General features: G+C 36.0%; 1 protein-coding gene across 4 annotated transcripts in view; it reads left to right on the top strand.

Moving 5' to 3' along the window:
* NTNG1 (netrin G1) overlaps nt 1-20781 on the top strand; it is a 443795-nt gene that overhangs the window by 377054 nt on the left and 45960 nt on the right. For 2 of the 4 annotated variants that reach the window (XM_021000249.2, XM_021000241.1), the window contains exon 7: nt 5348-5482. The exons of the other annotated variants lie outside the window; for them this stretch is intronic. In XM_021000249.2, coding sequence (XP_020855908.1) covers nt 5348-5482 — 135 coding nt within the window. The remainder of the gene's footprint in view (nt 1-5347; nt 5483-20781) is intronic. 4 annotated transcript variants of the gene reach the window in all.

Here is a 20781-nt window from a genome sequence, read left to right as displayed (position 1 = left end):
AAGTGACTAAGATACAGGAGTGAAATCAAAAGCCCCTCCAAGAAAAATGTTCACATGAAGTCAGCCGACGATATGTTGAGAAAGTAGTTCTAAAAGAAAATGATTGATTCATATAGGTTTTGTTATGGGAACACAGTATTATTGTCTCCATTGTATGGATGAGAAAACAGACTTTTACCAAGGGGTTATTTTAATATATTTTACACAAGCTGAAAAATGAAAAATGATCCCTTTCCTAAAAAAAATCATCAATCCATATTGTTATGGCCACCATAATCCCTCTGGATTGCATGAGTCATTTAGGAATGGCATTATGGTGAGGAAAACACAACCTTGGATATAATATGAGGAGACCTACTTAAGTTCTAATGCCAGTTCTGCCATTTGGGCAATATTGGGCACATCACTTAATCTCACTTGTCTTAAATTTCTGCATCTGTAATCACCAGTCCTCCAACGGATGGTAGACTAATTCAACCTGGTTAATTATGCATTTATTAAGCATTTACTATGTAAGAGGCATTGTAGATATAAAGACAGTAAGTTTCTCTCTTCAAGCACCTTATATTCCATTGACTAAATGACTTCTAAAGTCCTCTTTTAGCTCTACTATTAGAGCTATTTAAAACCATGAATATAAAATGTATAGTTTACTTTAAATTAATTAGGCCAAGAACATATAGTCTTCACTAAAGTCCTCCAAGCATATCTCATCATTATGTGGAGATTGCCCTCTAACCTCAAAGCTTATTCCAGTAGATCAGAAGCTCTGACAAATCCTATGGAGTTATAATGATTTCCAGTGATTTACAAATCCAGTGATTTCAAACTGATTTCCCAATTTGAAGAGTTTCATCCTCAAATGTTTGGCTACAAATTAATGTTATTTTTTTTTTGCCACAACTCATGAATATCATCTACTCATGTGTAGAGATATTGTAAACTTCATCAGTTATGGGAACTGGAAAGCATGAGAAGGAAGCTCATTGAAATCAGGGATTTCTTGAAATATTAAAGAAGTATATGAATATTCCTACATTACTTTTTTCTGTAATTTCTCACAACAATGTTATGATCTTCTGCTTTCCCCATTTTAAAGATGTGAAAGTTAAGGCTCAGTGTAATTAAGTGATTTTTTTTCCCCAAAAAAGCATATTCAGCTTAAGAAGCATGCCTCCAGAGCTCTTTTCCTTATACCTCAGGGACATAAACTATCAGATTGAGTTTCTCAGACATTTTAAGTATTTTTTTATAAAAGGTGGCTTTGCATTATGTGATTTTGAACAGAACCAACTCTACTAAGAATGCTAGAAATTGGCAAAAATATAGTCTTTATTAAAACCAAAAGGCACAGAGACCTTCTCCAGCCCTATCTCCTGGATTCGATTTGTATTAGGTATCATCTAACATACATGCAAATGCCATAGTCAAAAGATATCTTCCTTTCAGGACAGAGAAATTCAATAAAACAGGAGCCAAATTAAAATGCTTTAAACCTCTTCAGGTTAATTTCATAAGTTTCTAGATAAACAAGGGGGAAAAATGAACAGCTCATGGTGGATTTTATTCTAAATGAACTCTTGATGTCAATTGTCAAGTGATTTAATCTAGTTTTACTCAATCTATTTCATCATTTGGTTTAGACCTCACCCCAAACTTGCAGATGAATCACATAATACACCTCTGCATGACTACCTAAGCCAAAGCTCTATCATTATTGGAAAAGCTCACTTAATTACCCTGAGATTAAAAATCAGCTCGTGTGTGTGTGTGTGTGTGTGTGTGTGTGTGTGTGTGTGTGTATGTGTGTGTGTGTGTGCGCACATTTAAACACCCCTACTGCTGATGACAATATGGAAAGCTTAATATGCCTTTTTCCACTGGTATTTGCTAAAGAAAATTACACTGTTCAAGAGCAAGTTGTTTTCAACATTTGCAAAAGAAGTTTGTTTAGCAAAATTCTGAACAACTGGGAAATCTTGTTTTATGGAGGCAGACAAATTGCTGTTCATAGTCTGACACTATTCAAATCCACTATAGCTCTTGGTAAGTATTAAGAATGACATTTTAGGTATAATTGAAATTTAGCAATGATGCCCCCAATTTTGTTTAAAATACTGATTTAAAAAAAAAAAAGATTGACATATTCTAAACAAAAATTGTATAGCTTCAATGTGACCCTGACTAGATCATCTCTTCTTGGAACTAATGCATTGAAATAGAGCTTGTTTGAATATTTTCCATCTGTATCTAAAGTATCTCTATCTACAGACTATTGCATAGCAAGTAGCCATAGAACCTTCTAAATAAAGGTTCACTCAGAAGCTACATGAGTTCTAATTGACTCTAGAAGCCCATCAGGAAAGAATAATGACCTAAGGGGAGACTTGTGTGCTGCCAGCATTTCCCATATTTATGATCTAAGCTCCAATTAAGGTTGGAGGGCCTATGAGAATGGGTTTGCCTTAGTGAAGATAGCCCAATTGGGCCTAAGTATGTTTGCATGCAAGTGATTGAGAGTTGAATTTCATTTTACCTTAGAAAGAAAGAGCTGATGAAAATGTATGGGAATTCATCCAATTCACTGTTATAAAATTAGGCATTTAGAAAAGAATCGATTGGCTTGAAATTTTGAGTTCCATCTAACTCCTTGCCTTTTTAACATTTAAACAAAAATCCATCACTTTCCCATTTAGAACTTCTGCTATGTGCTGTCCATCAACAGCAATTTTTTTTTGTCAACCTCTCACCTCAATTGTCACATGGTCATGTGTATCCACAAGATGAAACCAAGGCATTGGTGAAATGTACATAGGAAACTGCAAGTATTTATTTTTATAATATGAGATATATAAGATGCTTAAAAATATCTCATACGCACAGTGTACCATAGTAACTGCTTCATAATCACTGATATTTCTCATTTTCATACATGTTCCAAACATGACTATCATAGCTTCAAAGAGGCATGTAATTCCTCTGTGGTGACACAGTAATTACATGAAAATGGCATAATCACATGTTTCTCAGACACATATACCATCCAGTTAAACTGGCACCAAGAGCTACGTGGTCCATGTGGTTGAGAAGGTCTTGCTAATACTGTGATCTAGACATCAGGCAAGTGAATGTGGGATCATTGCTGCTATGCTAAGTATACCTCAAAGTGATGAGTATACCATCAGCAATTGAATTCACTCCAAAATCCCAAAATCAGACTATTCAGAATCTCAAAGTAACTTGTATCGAGTAAAGAACTAAAATAATGTCATGAGGATTGCTGACATTTATATAGCACTTTAGAGATTGCAAAGCACTTTAAAAACATTTTAAAGTAAGCCAAATAATCCTGATTTCCACAGATGAGTGAGAGGCAGAAACGTAGCATCATGGCTAGAATTCTGACCTACAAGTCACATAGACCATCTCTGACACCTACTAGCTTTATGGTAACAGGAAACACATAAAACTTTCTGAATCTCAGTTTCATTGTCTTTAAAATCGTGGTGGGGGGCAGTGATAATCATAGCAACTGTCCCTTCTTCACATACATGTTGTGAAGATCAGGTGAGCTAATGTATGAAAGGTGCTTTGCAGACTATAATGTGTTATTTTTATAAATGAGAGGAATTACAAGGTAGTTTTAACAACAACCAAATATATATTTCATTTCTCCTTTCTAGATTTATAGATGAGAAATAGCCCTGTTTTCTTTCCCTAGTAGATTGTGCTATATGAATTTTGGATTAAATATTTTTAATGATAAACAAATTCTTAATATTTAAGGTACATATTACACTGAACCTTGATTCATAACTTATTTCTAAGAATGTCTGAGTAACATCCAAATTAAACAACTTTTTCTGTGATACCCACTGAGAAGCCTTCTGCTGCTCAAATGTTCCACAGTGGGTGGGGTGGGGGTGGGAGGGAGAGTTGGCATCCAGGACCTTACAGTCATTAATTACTGTTGTTAGCTAATTGATTGGATTATTATTATGGAACCATGTTTTCCAGGAGTAACTATGCTTCTTGAACATACAGAATGTTAATAATATTACCTGTAATTTATAGATTATAAATAACAGGAAACAGATGATCAGTTTGTTCTTGGGCATGTAAAATGCCAATGCTTTATTTTAAAAAATGTTTAAGTTTACATTTTGAAATAAATGCAGTGCTCAGGAGTAAAATAATTGTATGGATCAGGTATAAACTGAAAGGAGGAACTTCAAGATAAGAGTCTTACTTTCCAATGTTTCTCATCTCTTTCTTTCTTGTCATGATTCCCAGACTTGTTTCCATTACAGGAACTCAGTGTTTACCTATCAACGTCTTGTGTTGATTTCAATGAATATTCTTTAAGTATATTATTATCTAAAGAATTCTAATTAATCATAAGCCATCCATAATTATAATAGTAAGGAAAATAAGTTACAGAGAGCGTAAAGAATTTACCCAGGGTTACACAGAGGTGGGGGCTAGCATTTAAGCCACTTATGACTGATGTGGCAAACTATCTTCTAATTGACTTTGCCTAAAAGCCTAGGAAACCTAGTTAATTGCCAATCATCTTTCTAATCTTAAACAAGTCTGACTCCCCAAAGCAATAAGAATACATCTCATCAATGAGTGCCTAAGTGTGTGAAAAATATAAAATTTCATTTTCTCTTTTACATGTGGCCATATAAAAAGTCACAAGAAAAAAATATGATCTTTAAATTATAATGTATTGAAATTGCCTTGAGTTTGGGAAATGTACTTCTTTACTAAGACTGTTACTTTGGGATCAATAAAAGCTATGCCAAGTCACCTAATAAATGCAACATGTAAACTCATAATTATAATGACAAATACTTTAATTAAGGACAGTTCCAAATGCAAAAATAAAAGAATCATTGTAATGGGTGCTAGTAAAGTGCATTTTCAAGATATTCAGCAGGACTTCAAGTGTTAAGTATTACAGATAAACCCATTTGAATAATTTAAAACAGATTTTCCACTGATAGTATAGCGATGTATCCTTGATATACAAACCCTCTATAATATTCATTAGTCTAAGTGAAAAAATATCCTTTAAAATGGAATCTCCATTATAGTGGGTTAGAGTCAAGGTACATTATGCCTTATGCCCTCTAGAGTTTTCAGTTGACTTCCTCTCCTCTCATAAAACAGTGTTAGAGAAAGCTGAACAAATAACTAAATGGAGGTAAAACAGGCAGATTACCAAAGCATTTCATTAGTGGGCAGGATCTCTTTAAGTAATAGGATGGAAATGCTCCCCTTGCTTGTAATTTATGAGCTATATGGACCTGTCTCCAGCATGTGTGTTGTCTTGTTTCTACAGAATGTTTTTGTAACCCTTTGGGCTCAATCCATGACCGTTGTAATGGCACAGGATTTTGTGAGTGTAAGACGGGAACAACAGGGCGTAAATGTGATGAGTGTCTGCCAGGAAATTCCTGGCACTACGGCTGTCAACGTAAGTAATTCTGGAAGCTGACCTTTGCCTCTTGAAGCTTGGCTATTTCTGCATGTCTCTGCTGGGATGTGCAGCTACTTGGAGCAGGAAAAAAGCCAACATGCTAACAAGATTTAAAAGCCACTTAGTGACCCAATCTATGGATAGGAAGAGAATCAATCAATGGCATGGCTGGTTCATTTAGCTCTTTTTTTTTAAAGTCCTATACCTTTCACCTCTGATGCCTAGAGACGCTCATATTAAATCCAGACATGTGTTTGTGTGTGTGTGTGTGTGTGTGTGTGTGTGTGTGTGTGTGTGTGGCCAGATGAATTATGTGGCATAGTAGGGACCCAACTGAAATGTTCACCACAAGATGAAAGGTGTTGTGGATGTGGCTAATATATTTCTTGAACTGAATGCACCCCTTAGTATCCCATGAAAGTGGAGTCAATAAATTAAATGGAACCTAAATAATATATTGCTGCACTTATATTGCTATCATTACCAAGTCTTAACCAAACATCAAAATTCAATAAGTTTAAAGAATAGCTTGATGCTTTGTTTAAAATAAATGGCAAAAATCAATATTAGCTCTAAACTTTTGAAGATAGGTTCCATACAAGAAACCTTAGATGGATGTTATTTGGTTTAGTATCATCTCTTTGTAGATTTTGGGCCTATTTAAAAACTTCCCTGTGAAGCAGTACATTATGGTATTCAGGCTAAAGACCTTAACAAAATGCTTGCATAAATTTCCTTCTGTCCCTTAAAATCTCTTTGGCTTTTTAGTTTTATGTTAAATTTTCAACTAATCAGAATAGCCCTTGAGGCTACAATAATTTTCAGAACTTTAAACCCTACAGGTCAGGCACAACTTTCATACATGCATTTTTAAAGATTTTATAAATTATCTTAAGTTAATTGCTGCCAGATCCTTTGATCCTACCCATAACAGTTATAGTGACTTGGAATATAGTGCTTCTCCACAATGTGGAACAAAAGTGAAATCTGTTGTTATGAAAAGTGGAAACCATGTCAGGACCATGGATAGCAGTGACTTAGCTATGGAAGGTGGGAAGCCAGGATCTGAAGGGTCAAGGTAAAGATAAGAAAAAAAGGCAAGGATAGGTCTGAGAAGGGGACAGATTCTGGGAATGCCTAGAAGCCAGTAGTCTGGATTGAAGATCAGAAGCCAGGAAAAAGAATAGGAGCAAGAAAGTATACGGGTACGAGAAATCAAGGTGAAACACTGAGTTAGAAATTCATCATGCAGTCAACTGAGTAAAGGAATTCATATAGCCAGGTTTTCTGGGCAAGACAGTAGTTTACAAAGCAAGCAAACATTCCTCAAGTGTTAAAGAACATAAATATATGAGAGGCAAGAGGCAATAGGTTAACAACCTGGTAAAAAGCTGGAAATCTGGAGCTATAGAACTAGAGGGCATCAAGGAAATGTAATAGTTTGGGCAGGTTCTAAAGTAACAAGTGAGGGACAAAAAACATACAAGTAGACCTTAACAATGAAGTAACTTTGACTGCAGATAAAAAGTCTTTAACAGAATGCCTGATTCAATGGGAACCAATGACTGCATTTATAGCAAAAATCCAGGACTTGGAGGTGAAAGCAAATCAGTCAATTATTAGCCTAACTGTAGAAAGGATTGTGGAGTCAGAAAAAATGACATGTCTTGACTTTTGTTTATTGTTTAAACAAAATATGTGTCTCCTCTAATTTCCCACTTTTCTTTCTTTTTCACCTGGACTTCAATATTCTTTTATACAAACGTTTAGTCCTTAACTCCTTGTGCAGATTGAGAGATTTCCTCAGCCTTTATTAGTAGTAATCAAAACCTAGAGGCTAGATATTTCCACAGTACATTTAACCCAAAGAATAGTAGGCATTTTAATCACCCTTCCACATAAAACTTGTAGTGTTGGAGACGGCATCTTTTAGATGATGTTTGTTTACATGGACCTTAAAACTTGTATTCATTAAAATAAAGCCTTGGTTCTCTCTGAAAGATGATCAATCAGCAAACATTTATTATGAAGTGTCTCCTCTGTGTGGGGTGCTATATCAGGTGCCAGGGATATACAAGTAAACATAAATTCATAGGATTTAGAGCCATGAACAGCACCTGCCCTCAAGGACCTTACAGTCAACTTGGATGATAAACATGTATAGAAATAAATACCAAATAGATGCAAAATAAGATGAATGTAAGAAACTATAATGTGCTAATAATTGGGGTGATCAGGGAGGTCCCCATATAGAAGACAAACCTGAGATATGCTTTGATGGAAGCTAGTGATTCTAGGTGGCAGAAGTGTGGATGTAGTATATTCCAGATATTTAGGACCATTTCGTTTAATTACACTTCATTTTTTAATTAACAATTACTAATTTTCTTTTCCTTCTTCCCCCGCCTTCCAAAAAAAAAACCCATGTAGCAAATATTAATAATCAAGCAAAACAGGACAGATTCTCTCATTGCTAATGTCCACAATTATACGTCTCATCCTATATGCTGAATCCGCCAACTCTCTGTCAGGAGGAGGCAGCATTATGTAGGAACACTTTACAAAAGCCTGGAGGTGGAAGATGAAACACTGCATACAGGCAAGAACTGGCCAGCCAGTTTCACCAGAACAGCCTAATTAAACTACATTGTGCCTACTAGCCTACGGGAACTCTTCTTGTAATTTCCGTTTATCAGCAGTCACTGCCTCTTGTCATTACACGCCATCATCACGTTTCATTAAAATGCCCATTCAACATCTCTCCAGTGTATAAAATGTGTCTATTTCGTCATCAGGTTGCATTTGGTATTTAGGGCTTTACTGGAATGATTCAGCAATTATTACATATATTGACGGTATGGTATGATTTGGTACTCAAACTCCCAAGTCTTCCATGTCAATATATGAACTCTACTGTCTTGATAATCCAAAAGAAAGGTCTTAGGTTGGTCTATGCTGATAACATTAATGATACCATCTGACCCTGTTTTTTTTTAATGTGGGTAAATTTCCTTATCAGCCACTTGGTTTAATGCCGTTCATTATTTGCCTTGTATAGACTCAGCTCAAGGCAGTTTCTATGAAGGGATTTTGAAAATATGTTTTAAAATATATACTATATAAATGTGTGTACATACATACATATGCATATGTAAATATATACCTGCATGTGTATATATGCATATACATGTGTGTACACATACATATACAATATTGTGCTGCTTTGTACATCTCCTGAAGGAATTCCTTCCAAGGGCCTTTTAAGCAGAGCTTGTAAAAGACCACCTGAATCACAGGGCAAGGGAAGAACGTCAGTGGTGGTTAAAAAGGAAAATATTATTAAGGCTAATGCTGAAAACCATCAGTCTTGCAAGCCTTCTATTTTTGAAGCATGTCAGATAATCCTTCAATGTTAACAAGAGAAAAAAGTATCTATACAGTCAGCCAAAAGAATAATTTTCCCCAGACATTAAATTAGTTGAGTCAGATGGAAGATGATGCACCATTCTGTCTTAGTAACTGCTGGTGTTGTGTATTTTCTAGTTTTCATTTCTTTTCCCTCAATGGTATTTCCTTTTAATAGTTTGTTATGTAATTCATGATAATTTAAAAAAAAAACCACCCTAGTAGCACATTTGAGATGAGACTCCATCAATGAAAAGGAAGATCAGTTTATACTCAGTTCATCAGTTTGTAACAGAAGACACCATAGCATAGAAGAGAAAGGGTCAGCCTTGGAATTAGAGAAACATTCACTCATGCCCTGCCTTTAATGTATGATGATTGTATGTCAAGACAAGTCACTTCTAAAAGCCCCGGGCACCTCTCTCAGAGTATACATCAATCAATCAACAGAAATGTATGAAGCTCTTCTTGTGTGCTAGGCACTATAGATAGGAAGATAAAACTGAACAAAGGAGTTAACATTCTATAGAGACAACGTGTACATATTAGAAAATACACACAAAACAAATACAAACTCTTTTTTTGGAGGGAAGGCAGTAACAGCTGGGAGAAATAACAAAATTGTCACTTAAAAGATGGTGCTTGAGCTGATTCTTAAAGGAAATCAGGAATTCTAAGAAGTGGAGGTGAGAAGAGAATGGATTCCAGGTATGGAAACAGTCGGTGCAAAGGAAAGAGATGCAACATAGAGTGTTAGGTATAAAGAATAGTAAGAATGCCTATAGAATGTACATACAGCGGATGGGAAGGTGTAATGTGTAAAAGTGCTGGAAACATAGTTTGGGGCTGTTTTGAAGGGTTCCAAACAAAAGGACTTATTTTTGATCCTAAAGGTAATAGGGAGCCACTAACCTTTTTTTTTTAATAGGAGGGTGATATCATTAGACCTGAACTTTTGGAAAATCATTTTTATTGCCTTGTTCATTGGTGGATGGAATTCTATACCAATATTTTCCTCTACAAATGAAAACATACTCACAATTTATTCATGCTACCGAAGACTTTGCTTGGAATTAGCATAATGGGTCATGTATTCAGTGATAGCCAGATGGTTTGAAAGATTTCAGATCTATATAATTAAGAGTATACATGCTCACTAAATTATAGCATCCTGTAATATATAACACATTGAAAGATCATTCTTGAAATTTTCATCCTTTGGGCCATTGGTCTTCTCTACTCTCTGGATTCAAGGGGAAAGAAAAAAATCTAACACCTCTTCCACAGGATAGCCATTCAAATAGTTAACAGTTTCTCTTACGGCTTCCTTATCTCCCAATTCCCAACCTCATCTTCCCCAGGCTTAACATCTCAAGTTCTGTCAAGCTTCTCATATGGGATATCCACTAATTCATTTTTCATCCTAAACATTCTCTTTTAGGGATGTTTCAGCTTATATACATCTTTCCTAAAATGTGGTGCCCAGCAGGCAACCATCTGATAGAGAGGAAGGAGAAATGGAGCTATAGCACCTGGGTTAAAAATTCTAGCTCTTTCACTTCCTAACCCTATAACTTTGGTCACTTAAGCAAACTTGTACTTCTCTGGGCCTCAGTTTCCTCATCTACCAAATGAAGGTGTTTTACTTACTTACTAACCTCTGAGGTCCCTTCCAACTCTAAATCTATGACCTGATGAAGGAAATAGTATCTGTAGTAAAAAAAAAAAAATACAAGGCAAGGCACAGACAGGTGGGATGTACGTGCTTTTTTATTACCTATATCAATATCCCCTATCATTGGCACAGATTATTTAAGTTGATTACTAAGCCAGATGCAAAAATTCAAGAGGTATGGATTACGTGGGCATATACAAACCTGGCCAAAAGCCCTTCTGATTCTTTATTTACTTTTCTACATCAAATTTGCAGATGGTCTGGCCCCTTTGCAAATAGATTGGTTTATAAATTATGACAAAAATTTGCATGCATGCATACACACACCCCACACACTTTTATAATATTTTAAATCAAGTTTGTCATATTTTATAGATTTTGTCATTTTAATTTTGGAAGAAATAGTGATAATGTTTGATTGACTTGGGCTCATAAGATTTAGAGCTATAAGCAACCTTTGAGAGCACCTTTGTCAACTCTTTCATCTTATAGATGATGAAGTTGAGTCTCAGAGAAAGGTAAAGTGACACAGCCGAGATTCAAACCCACTTCTTGTAATTCCAAATCCAATATTTGTTTGTGTTTTCCTCCTTCCATCACACCTATATCAAGGCCCACCCATCAATTGGAAAGGAAGAAATTAAAAAGAACTAACTAAATAAAAGGAATGGAAAAGCTTAGCCTATGCACAAGTGAAGGAAGAAAGGTAATAAAGAATAAGAGGAAAAAAATCGTGGTTTTGTTTTAAAAGAATCTGAAGGGGGCAGCTAGGTGGCATAATGGATAGAGCTCTGGCCTTGGAGTCAGGAGGACCTGAGTTCAAACCCGGCCTCAGACACTTGACACTTACTAGATGTGTGACCTTGAGCAAGTCACTTAATCCCAATGGCCTCACCAAAAGAAAAAGAAAAAAAAAAGAATCTGATGGTTATAGACATGTCTGATGAAACTTAGGTCACAACATACCAGGCCTCAAACTGCCCTAAGGAAAATATTGGGACTTCCAGAAGCATGCTATGACTAGATCGAACTGTAGGCAAAAAGACCACAGATAAAGCTAGTGTTGGCATTAAGCCACAGTAAAAACCAATTGAGCATCAATTTGTTACAATCAGCTGATAATGAAAGAGAAGTCAGGGTGGCTATAATGTGATCAGCATTGCTCAAGTCAGTATGAGTAATGACCCTGTTGCATTCTTTTTGAGCCACTAGTAATGGAACATGACAATATAAAGGCCTGCTTAGAGTAAATTATAGAAATCTGAGTATATCAGTTATCTAATGTGGTGGATACTGAGAAAAAATATACACAGAATGTACCAGGAACTAATTATTCTGATTATAATACCTGACAAAACAATGAAATTTCTAACCTGGTCTCTTTTCTTGACTAAAAAGTGAGTATGCTATTTATATGTTCAACTAAAACTAAAGATAGTGGGGGAGGAGGAGGAAGAGTAAGTTAAGTCAGGACTCATTTGCTTTTCAAGTGCATACTTTAGTCAATTTAGTTCTATTTATTTTCAAAATTTCTGTGGTTAAGCTATGGTCAGTTGCAGTTAACTCTTAGTTATCTATTCTGAGCCTGGTGCAATGGTAAAAATACTGGAATTAAAGTGAATGGAACAGGATTTGAATCCTGGATTTGCCTCAAATTGCTGTATGAACCTGGGAAAATCACTCTCTTGCTTCACATCTCTGGACTTATTTCCTCATCTGAAGTTTATTTCTTCTACAGTTTTCCTTCTAATATATTAATATTAAGAGCAAAAGAACCTCAAATAATACACAGGAATTGATTCTCCCTAAATAATTTCTGTTAAGTTTGTACTTCCTCCAGACATATGGACAGGAGATTTCACAAATTGAGATATAACCACATTTCATCTTCTCTGTGTGCAGTCTCCACCCCTGATTCTTCTCTGTAATTAACAGTTCAATATCTGAGAAAAAAAAGTACAAAGGATGTGAAAATGCCCTTGGCTAATATACTTAGTGATAAGAAAATTTTTTCCAAACATTTGGAAAAAAAAATTATCGCCTTCTCAGATTTTTTTTTGCCCATCTATTCCCTTATTCTGTAAAAGAATATTATTAACTTTATGAATACTATGCTCTGCTCTGTGGTATACCTTGTTTTTCTGAACCCTGGGTGACCTACCTCCCAAATATATGTTACACTTTTATAATATGATATTGGGCACGACAAAATCCATAGAGGAATGAACTGAAAAAAATAATACCAATTATAGACTGTACTCAGATGTTTTGCAAGCCAGTTCTGGAGAGAAATTGCTGATCATACACATTATGAATATAGCAATTATGTGTACAAATGAATAAAATTACTGATAAAATTATGAAAATGCTAATTTCTTAATTAGTAAAAATAATCATTAATTGGGTTTAGTGACCTCATGAAGTAAGTGTTTATGTTAAACCATATTTGGAATCACATCAACACATTATACAGAAACTACAGTGTTTCCATATAAATTATATACATGTATATAAATACACATAAATACTATATTCACACATTTTATATGTTTATACACATGTATGTGAATACATATATATAATATCCCAATCTTACTTAAATACTATATACATATGTGTATGTATATACACACGTACACACTGCCTCACCTGGAATTGAGTGATCTCAGGCTAAGATATTATATCATTGATCAGCTACTAACATATGTAGATGAACACTGTTGTGTGTGTGTATGTGTGTGTGTGTGTGTGTATACACACACACATTTTATATATATATATATATATATATATATATCAGTGTTCACCTACTATATATGTGTATATACACATATATACAAACATACATACATATGTATGGGTATACACATATATAATACAAACATATATTCGTGAAAAACCTTGAGAGACAGTTTCTAGGTAACTAATAATCAATTTAGTAATTAGGCCAGCTGGCAATCAATAAATTGGTCAATGGTTTCTCTAAGCAACCAAAGACCCTCAATGGAGACAATGAATGCCTTAAATATCTTTCTGAAAGGGAGTACCCCTGACAAGTGAAAATCAACCTTGCTTGGTGGACATTTAATGAGGAGGTGGGCTAGAAGTCCTCAGTTCCTTCTGCTCAAAATATGGCTTGATCATGAAATTCAGTTGCTCTAAGCAAACTGGACAGGGAAATCTATCTCCAGCCAGACTATTCTGGCTGATTTTCTCCTTTCGTGAACTGGGTCACCCTAAACTCAAATGGAGGAGTGCAAGGACAGGGAGTCATTTCCTTCTGTTTACACTCTAAACAGAAGTAAGTTCTCCTAGTTAGGTGGGGTCCTGCCCAAAATTAAAAAGCATGTACTTTGAGGGCTAGGATGATCTCATCAATCAGCCGTGTTCTTCAGAGATTAACTCTTTACTGTGACTGAGCCTGAAATGAGGAAATAAAAGAAGAAAAAGCCTGGAACTCTAATTAATAATTGGCTATTAATATAATAGTAAGATAATTTATATATGTATAATATATATACACACATATGTATCCACACATAAATATGTTTGTGTGTATATAACCCAAATTGTAACAGTGCCTCCTTTTCAGGCACCATGAAATATATAGGCCTTTTTCAGGCAGGCTGCATCCCCCTTTTCTATTTAAAGCAAAAATGAAACTCGCAATTTGTTGCAAAATATCTAAAAGTTTCCTGCTCGTAAGCACACAGTAAAAAGGTCCCCTAATTCTACTCAGTCATGAAAAGCCTGAAATAAGTTAAATGGACTGGTCACAATTTTGCCAAGGAGGGTTTATAAAACAAGGGACAAAATTTAGGAATATTATCCATAGGTCCACCCAATCAACTGTGGTGTCATGCTTTCTTCTGGTTATATCCCTACAACTGTTGTGTAAGGCTGCTGGGATACTATACAATTGCCTTGGAAAAAAAACTTTGTTTTTTCCTTTGGTAACTAAATCTCATCACATCATGAAGTTATAGAAATGGGCCTTAGAGAGAAGTGTGATTAAATATTCTGGCCATTCTCCCTAGGAAACCTTGAAGGTCAAGGGTTTTCCTCTAATATATTTCCCACCTTGAGTACCTCAGTTAACAGATGTCTGAAAACATGGATACTTTATCTGCTTTTCTAATTATCTACTCTTCTCCCCACCCCAGTACCTTTTTTTACATAACCAAGAAAAATTACTAAGGAGAAGTGGTAGAAAGCATGCTATCAGAGAAATACCGACTGGGGAAAAAAAAAAAGATTGGCCCATCATATTGCTAGAAGGAAGGATTATGAAGCCATATGCCATTGCCTTAGTATCCATGGAATGTCCAGAGAATAAAAGAAAGCACCCAGTCATATAGAACAAACTCCCAGATTTGAAGGCAGCAATGGAAAGGAGTCAATGGTTAGATATGGATATGAGCTGCATCATTGGGTTTTTTCTTTTTGCTGTTCAGTCATTTCAGTCATGTCTGAATCTTTGTGACCCCATTGGGGTTTTCTTGGCAAAGATACTAGAGTGCTTTGCCATTTTCTTCTCCAGCTGATTTTACAGATGAGTGAACTGAGGCATACAGGGTTAAGTGATTTGCTTAGTGTCACACAGGAAGTGTCTGAGGCCAGATTTGAACTCATGAACATGAGTCTTCCTGACTCAAAGTCTGGCACTCTATCCACTGTGCCACTTACCTACCCAGCACCATTGGATAGCATATCCAAATAGATGAAATCTCTGATACACTCAAGCCTGAATGTATTATTATTCTCATTATAATCTTATAGAACAGATATAAAATTCTATGAATCTAGATCTCCACTTGCATAGTACATTAAGATTTAAAATGTGTTTTATAGCAAGTATCTCACCATGGCCACATAACAATCCTTTGAGTAAGATGCTACCAGCATTATTATTCCCATTTTACAGATAAGGATATAGACTTAGAAAGTTTGAGATGCTTGTCCATGAGCACATAACTTAGACATGTCAGAGGCAGGATTGAACCCAGGCCTTCTTGACTACAAGTCAAACACTCTACTGCACTATCCTGCCACTGTTTAACATTTTTCTGTAGGAAGAATAACGGCTCAGAGAGAAGAAAGAAAAATATTTCTGAGGAGTACTCTTTGGAGAAATTCATACAATGGGCAAATATTCAAACCTCTTTCTTGCTTCATCAATTTTTATCGGCATGTATTCTACAAATCCAAATTGTATTAGAATGAAGAAATTCATGAAAAGTTAAACAAGTAGCCTATTTGTTTTCTTTAGTCAGTATAATTTAAGAGTGGTTAATATTTGATAGGTTAATAATAAATATTTTAATATAGTATATTGCATTCAGTTATGAATACATCAAAAGGAAATACAAAGTAAGCTCTGAAAGATAAACTTTTATTGGGCACATGAAAGAGAACATAAAATTTGATGACAATTACCATTTAATCTATTCATGTTTGAAAACGTATTGAAAGAGGAACTCATAAGTCAGTTAATTGTTCTGAATTATTAATTGCTCATTTGAGAAGCGAGGAGCAGAACTGCTCTTGTTGCGAAAACGTGTCTTACTCAGCGGCCTTAACCTCTATGTCATTGGCTTCAAATAGGGATGGGCATGAGAGAGCAGCCATTTAAACTTCGGCCCAACAAAGGCAGAGAACATCTTGTGAAGAGGTTAATTTAAAAGGAAATCAAATAATAATCATCAGACTTAATTAGAATTGAAAAGATCTTGGTCTTGAGTTAATCAAAAGTTGTTTAATGCTTTCTGTCAAGTCAGTAGTACCCAGAGAAAAGGTTTTTTTTTCAATTCCTTGCAATAACATCCAACAATTGGCTCTCCTGAAAACTTAAATGAAATGCATGGATATTGACAAAAAAAATCTGAAATACCCAAGTTATCAATCACATACACGACAATTTGAAACTTCTTGCAATTACATAAATTTAGATACAGAAGGATCTTTGGGAATCTCCTTTATCTCCCTCATTTTTTCGATAAGGGAACCATGACCCAAAATGATTAAAGGGCTTTCCCAACATCATAGAACTAGCTAGCTGGTTAGCCAAGACAACCAAGATGTTCTTGCTACTAATCTATGCTCCTTCCAAGATGCTATTTCTTCTGGAGACCACAGTGATACCTAAATGATTATAATAATTCATATTAGTCCAGTTTTTAAGAACACTAATTTCTTTCTAGTTTTTGTTTTCATAGAATTGTTGAAATTTAGAGGCAGGTGGTGTGGTGGATAGAGCACTGGCCCTGGAGTCAGGAGGATCTGAGTTCAAATGTGGTCTCAGGAACTTTCTACCTGTGTGACCCTGGACAAGTCATTTAACTCCAATTACCTCAAAAAGAAAAGAAAAAAGAATTGGATTGTTGAAATTCCCTCCCGATATTCTACAAAAATGTAGTCTCTCAGAATATTGGTTTAAATTATAATTAACTTAATTAATATTAAATAATAATTAATAATTAAATAGTGCTATTCCCAAAAGCACTTTTATAGACATATTCAATATGAGTGGTTCCATTCTACCTGTCTAGTTCTGGATGCTACATGACAAAAGACACATTAGCAAGCTAGAATCAGAGAAGGGTAATCAAGTTGTATGGGGACTCAAAATCTTGATGTAAATAGGATGTCCAGTCGAAAAAAGCAAGAGATGTTATGGTTACTAGATAAGACTTGGAGGTGATATATCTACAAATACCTGCCATGTTTGAAAGAGGGATTCAGTATGTTCTGCTTTACCTTGAAGAGCAGAATTTCAGAACCAATAATAGTTGGGTATTACAGGGAGGATGATTTGTTTTTTACAGTACATCAAGAAGCTTCCTACCAATTAGAATTATTTAAAAAGATAATAGGTCTTCCCAAGAGACAGTAAGATTACCATTACTAGATCCAATGATCATTAATTCTATATTTAAAGACAACTCGCTTGAAGGTATTCACTAACTCTAGAGGAAGTCCTTTTGTTTTCAGACAACTTTAATTGTCAGAAAGTTTATTTCCTCACCAGTTGGCATTGGTAGTGATTTACTAGGGAGTCTCCCACTCACCCTGGTGGTTTGCACATGACCAGCTGGGGTAGAAGTACTGATGCATGCCATAATCCTTATGGTTACTAGAGAGTCTGAGACCTTCGATCCCTCCACCCTGACTCTTGCTATGAGAAAGTTGCTGCAGCCATCTCAGATAGGCTGAGCTACTTGTTAAATTGTTAGTGTGAGCATTTACATCTCAGAAATTGGCAAATACTACAAATTAGGGCTTGATTTATTATTTTGTTGATTGTCCATGTTTAAGAATGCAATGGAGAAAATGTTAGTAACACATGCTAAACTTAAAATGAGTCCTATGCATAGGTTGCTTGTGCCCCTGAAGAGTCTGTTGTTAAACATTTACCAGTATACAACTAATGCCACTCATCATCTAGCAATAGATGGATTTACGCATCTTCAATAATATAACTTCAAGCTACAACCCATTAGCTAATTTTGCCTTCTTCTACTAATGTTTTATTTTTATGATTGCTAGTTACTAGACCTTAACATATGGAATTGGTTCACCATGGATGCAGAAGCACATATTAAAATGTTTCATGTAGCATTTTACTCTCGGTAAAGAAAAAAATATACAGTACTTAATAACCAAAAGACAAAAAATAATACATTTATCAAGCAGCTATAATCCTGCTGCTATTTTAGACTCTGACAATGTCCTCGGACATAGAATACAGGTGAACTAGCCCATCCAATTTCATACACTTATCAGCTGGGTGATCTTGGTGAAGTCAGTTAATTTCTGTTTGCCTCAGTTTCCTCATCATCAAAATGGAATAATAATAGCACCTACATCCTACGGGTGTTTTGTGGATCAAATGAGATGTTTGTAAAGCACTTTGTAAACCTTGAAGTACTATATGAATGCTAGATATTGTCATTGTTGATGATGATGATGATGATAGTAATAATAATAACAATAATTTGATTCCACCCTTGAATACGGAAAGGAATATATCTGAGCAGAATTTCCATGAGAAACTCACCTCACTCTTCCTAGCGAGCTGATCATCAGGGATGACTGCAGGAATCCCAGAATCAGGGTCTTGGCTCACATTGCCTCACAGCACAACGTAGATTGAAGGATTTGGTACGAACTGGGACTTAGAGGAATTGGTACATCCTCATCTCTGCTCTCTGCTCAAACCTTTGACCTTGTCAAGAAACAGCTAACCCATCTCCTAGCAAGCTTAGTTGAAGCAAGCAAGACCAAGACAAGACCAATACTGCCAACACTGCTAAATTTTCATCCAGGCCATGCTTACTGACCCTGGGTATCTCTCAAGGCTCTGTACTGGGCCCTCTTCTCCTCTTCCTTGATAGTTTTTTGCATGATGATTTTCTCCATTCCCATGTATTGAATAATAATCTCTATGCTGATGATTCTCAGAACTATTTGTCCAGGCCTAATCTCTCTCCTTCTTTCCAGTCTCCTACCTCCAGGTGCCTATTGGGTATTTTGAACTGACTTTCCTACAGACATCTTAAATTCAACATGTCCCGAACTAAACTCATTATCATTTCCCCTAAATCCTCCTCTCTTCCTAACTTTTTCTATTAATGTTAAGAGTACCACCATCCTCCTGGCTTCTTAGACCGTCAACTTTAAGTGTTATTCTCAAAGCCTCGCTCTCTCTACTGCCCCATATCCAATAAACTATCCAAACTTGTTATTTCTACCTTCCTAATACTCCCCTATTTTCTTCTCTGACACTGCCATCGCCTTGATTCAACCTCTCATTACTTTACATCTGGACTATTCCAATAGCCTGCTGATTGATCTCCATGCCTCAACTCTCCCTAATCCAGCCCACTCAGCTGTCAAATTGATCTTGCATAAATGTACCATGTCACTCCTGTGTTAAAATTATATCTTGTCATATTCCTTATATATTCCTCTGACCACCACCCCCTTCTAGTCAGTATGGTGAGTTTATAAGTAGCCAGCATAAAGGGGTAATGGCAGAAAATAAGATTGTAAAAAGGAACCTGGGAGTCATGTACAAACCTCCCCAAAGGTCAAAGGAGCATAATTTATAAATTATACCATATGTTAACCAAAATTCACAGCCTGGTAGTATGTGCTGAACCAGTGGAAGCCATCTAGGTCCTACTGTCAAGGACTTTTGGTCCTATGATATGTAAATCTCAGACAAGTTCCAGACATCACAGCAAGACCAGCAGAAAAACAAAAGGAGCTGATAATTTTGAGATGATGCAGACATGTTAACTTTAGAGTTTTACCAGCAATTTTAAGATGATTTGAATATGTTAATGAACTAACCCCAAGTTGGCATGTATCAGAATTAGTCCACTCCCCTACAAAAACACAAAAACAAAAACAACTCTATGAAAATGAGACCTCAAATTCTTGCCTCAGTATTCTTCCATTTCCATCTAATCCATGGATGTCTCTGCTTCTCCCCCTTGCCATCTCCTATCCCCATGCCATTCTTCTATGTATCTCTTTTGCTGCTTGTCTCTGCACTTTTTATACTGTTTCCCCACCCCCAACACCTTCTGCCTTTATTAAAGTGTCAGCATAGCCTCACCTCCCACTTTGATGATGAGTCTTTCCCAACGAGTACCCAAAGAACCCGACATGCCTGCCCCCATTTCATAATTTAATAAATTAATTTTCAATTCAAATCCACTTCCATAAACCCCAATGGCTCCCTATCACCTCAAAGATTAAACAGAAAATCCAGTTTGACTTTTCAAGAACTTCATGGCCTGACTGCTGTCTACCTTTCCAGGCTTTTTACACATTACTTCCAACCATGTATTCTTTGAGCCAATGACACTGGTCTTCTTGCTGATCTTGCTGTGACCCTCCATCTCCTGGCCCTGAGCATTTTTAACCAACTGCCCTCCATTTCTGGAACTCTCCTTCTCCTTGCTTTCTAGCTTCCCTGGCTGCCTTCAAGTAAGTGTCAGCTAAAGTCTTAGCTTCTTCAAGATCCTTTCCCTGTTGCCCTCAATCTTAATGCTTTCCCTCTCAGACATTCCCCAATTTTTCTTGTATATATCTTGTTCATGAATGTCAGTATGTTGTCTCCCCCATTAGACCGTGAGCTCCTTAAGAGCAAGGACTGAATTTTTTGTTGTTGTTTTTGCCCCTCCCCCTTTGTATTTTCAACTCTTAG

Source organism: Phascolarctos cinereus, unplaced genomic scaffold (genome assembly GCF_003287225.1).
Source record: "Phascolarctos cinereus isolate Bilbo 61053 unplaced genomic scaffold, phaCin_HiC Scaffold_5;HRSCAF=322, whole genome shotgun sequence".
Classification (NCBI taxonomy): domain Eukaryota; kingdom Metazoa; phylum Chordata; class Mammalia; order Diprotodontia; family Phascolarctidae; genus Phascolarctos; species Phascolarctos cinereus.
This window is presented reverse-complemented; position numbering and strand designations above follow the sequence as displayed.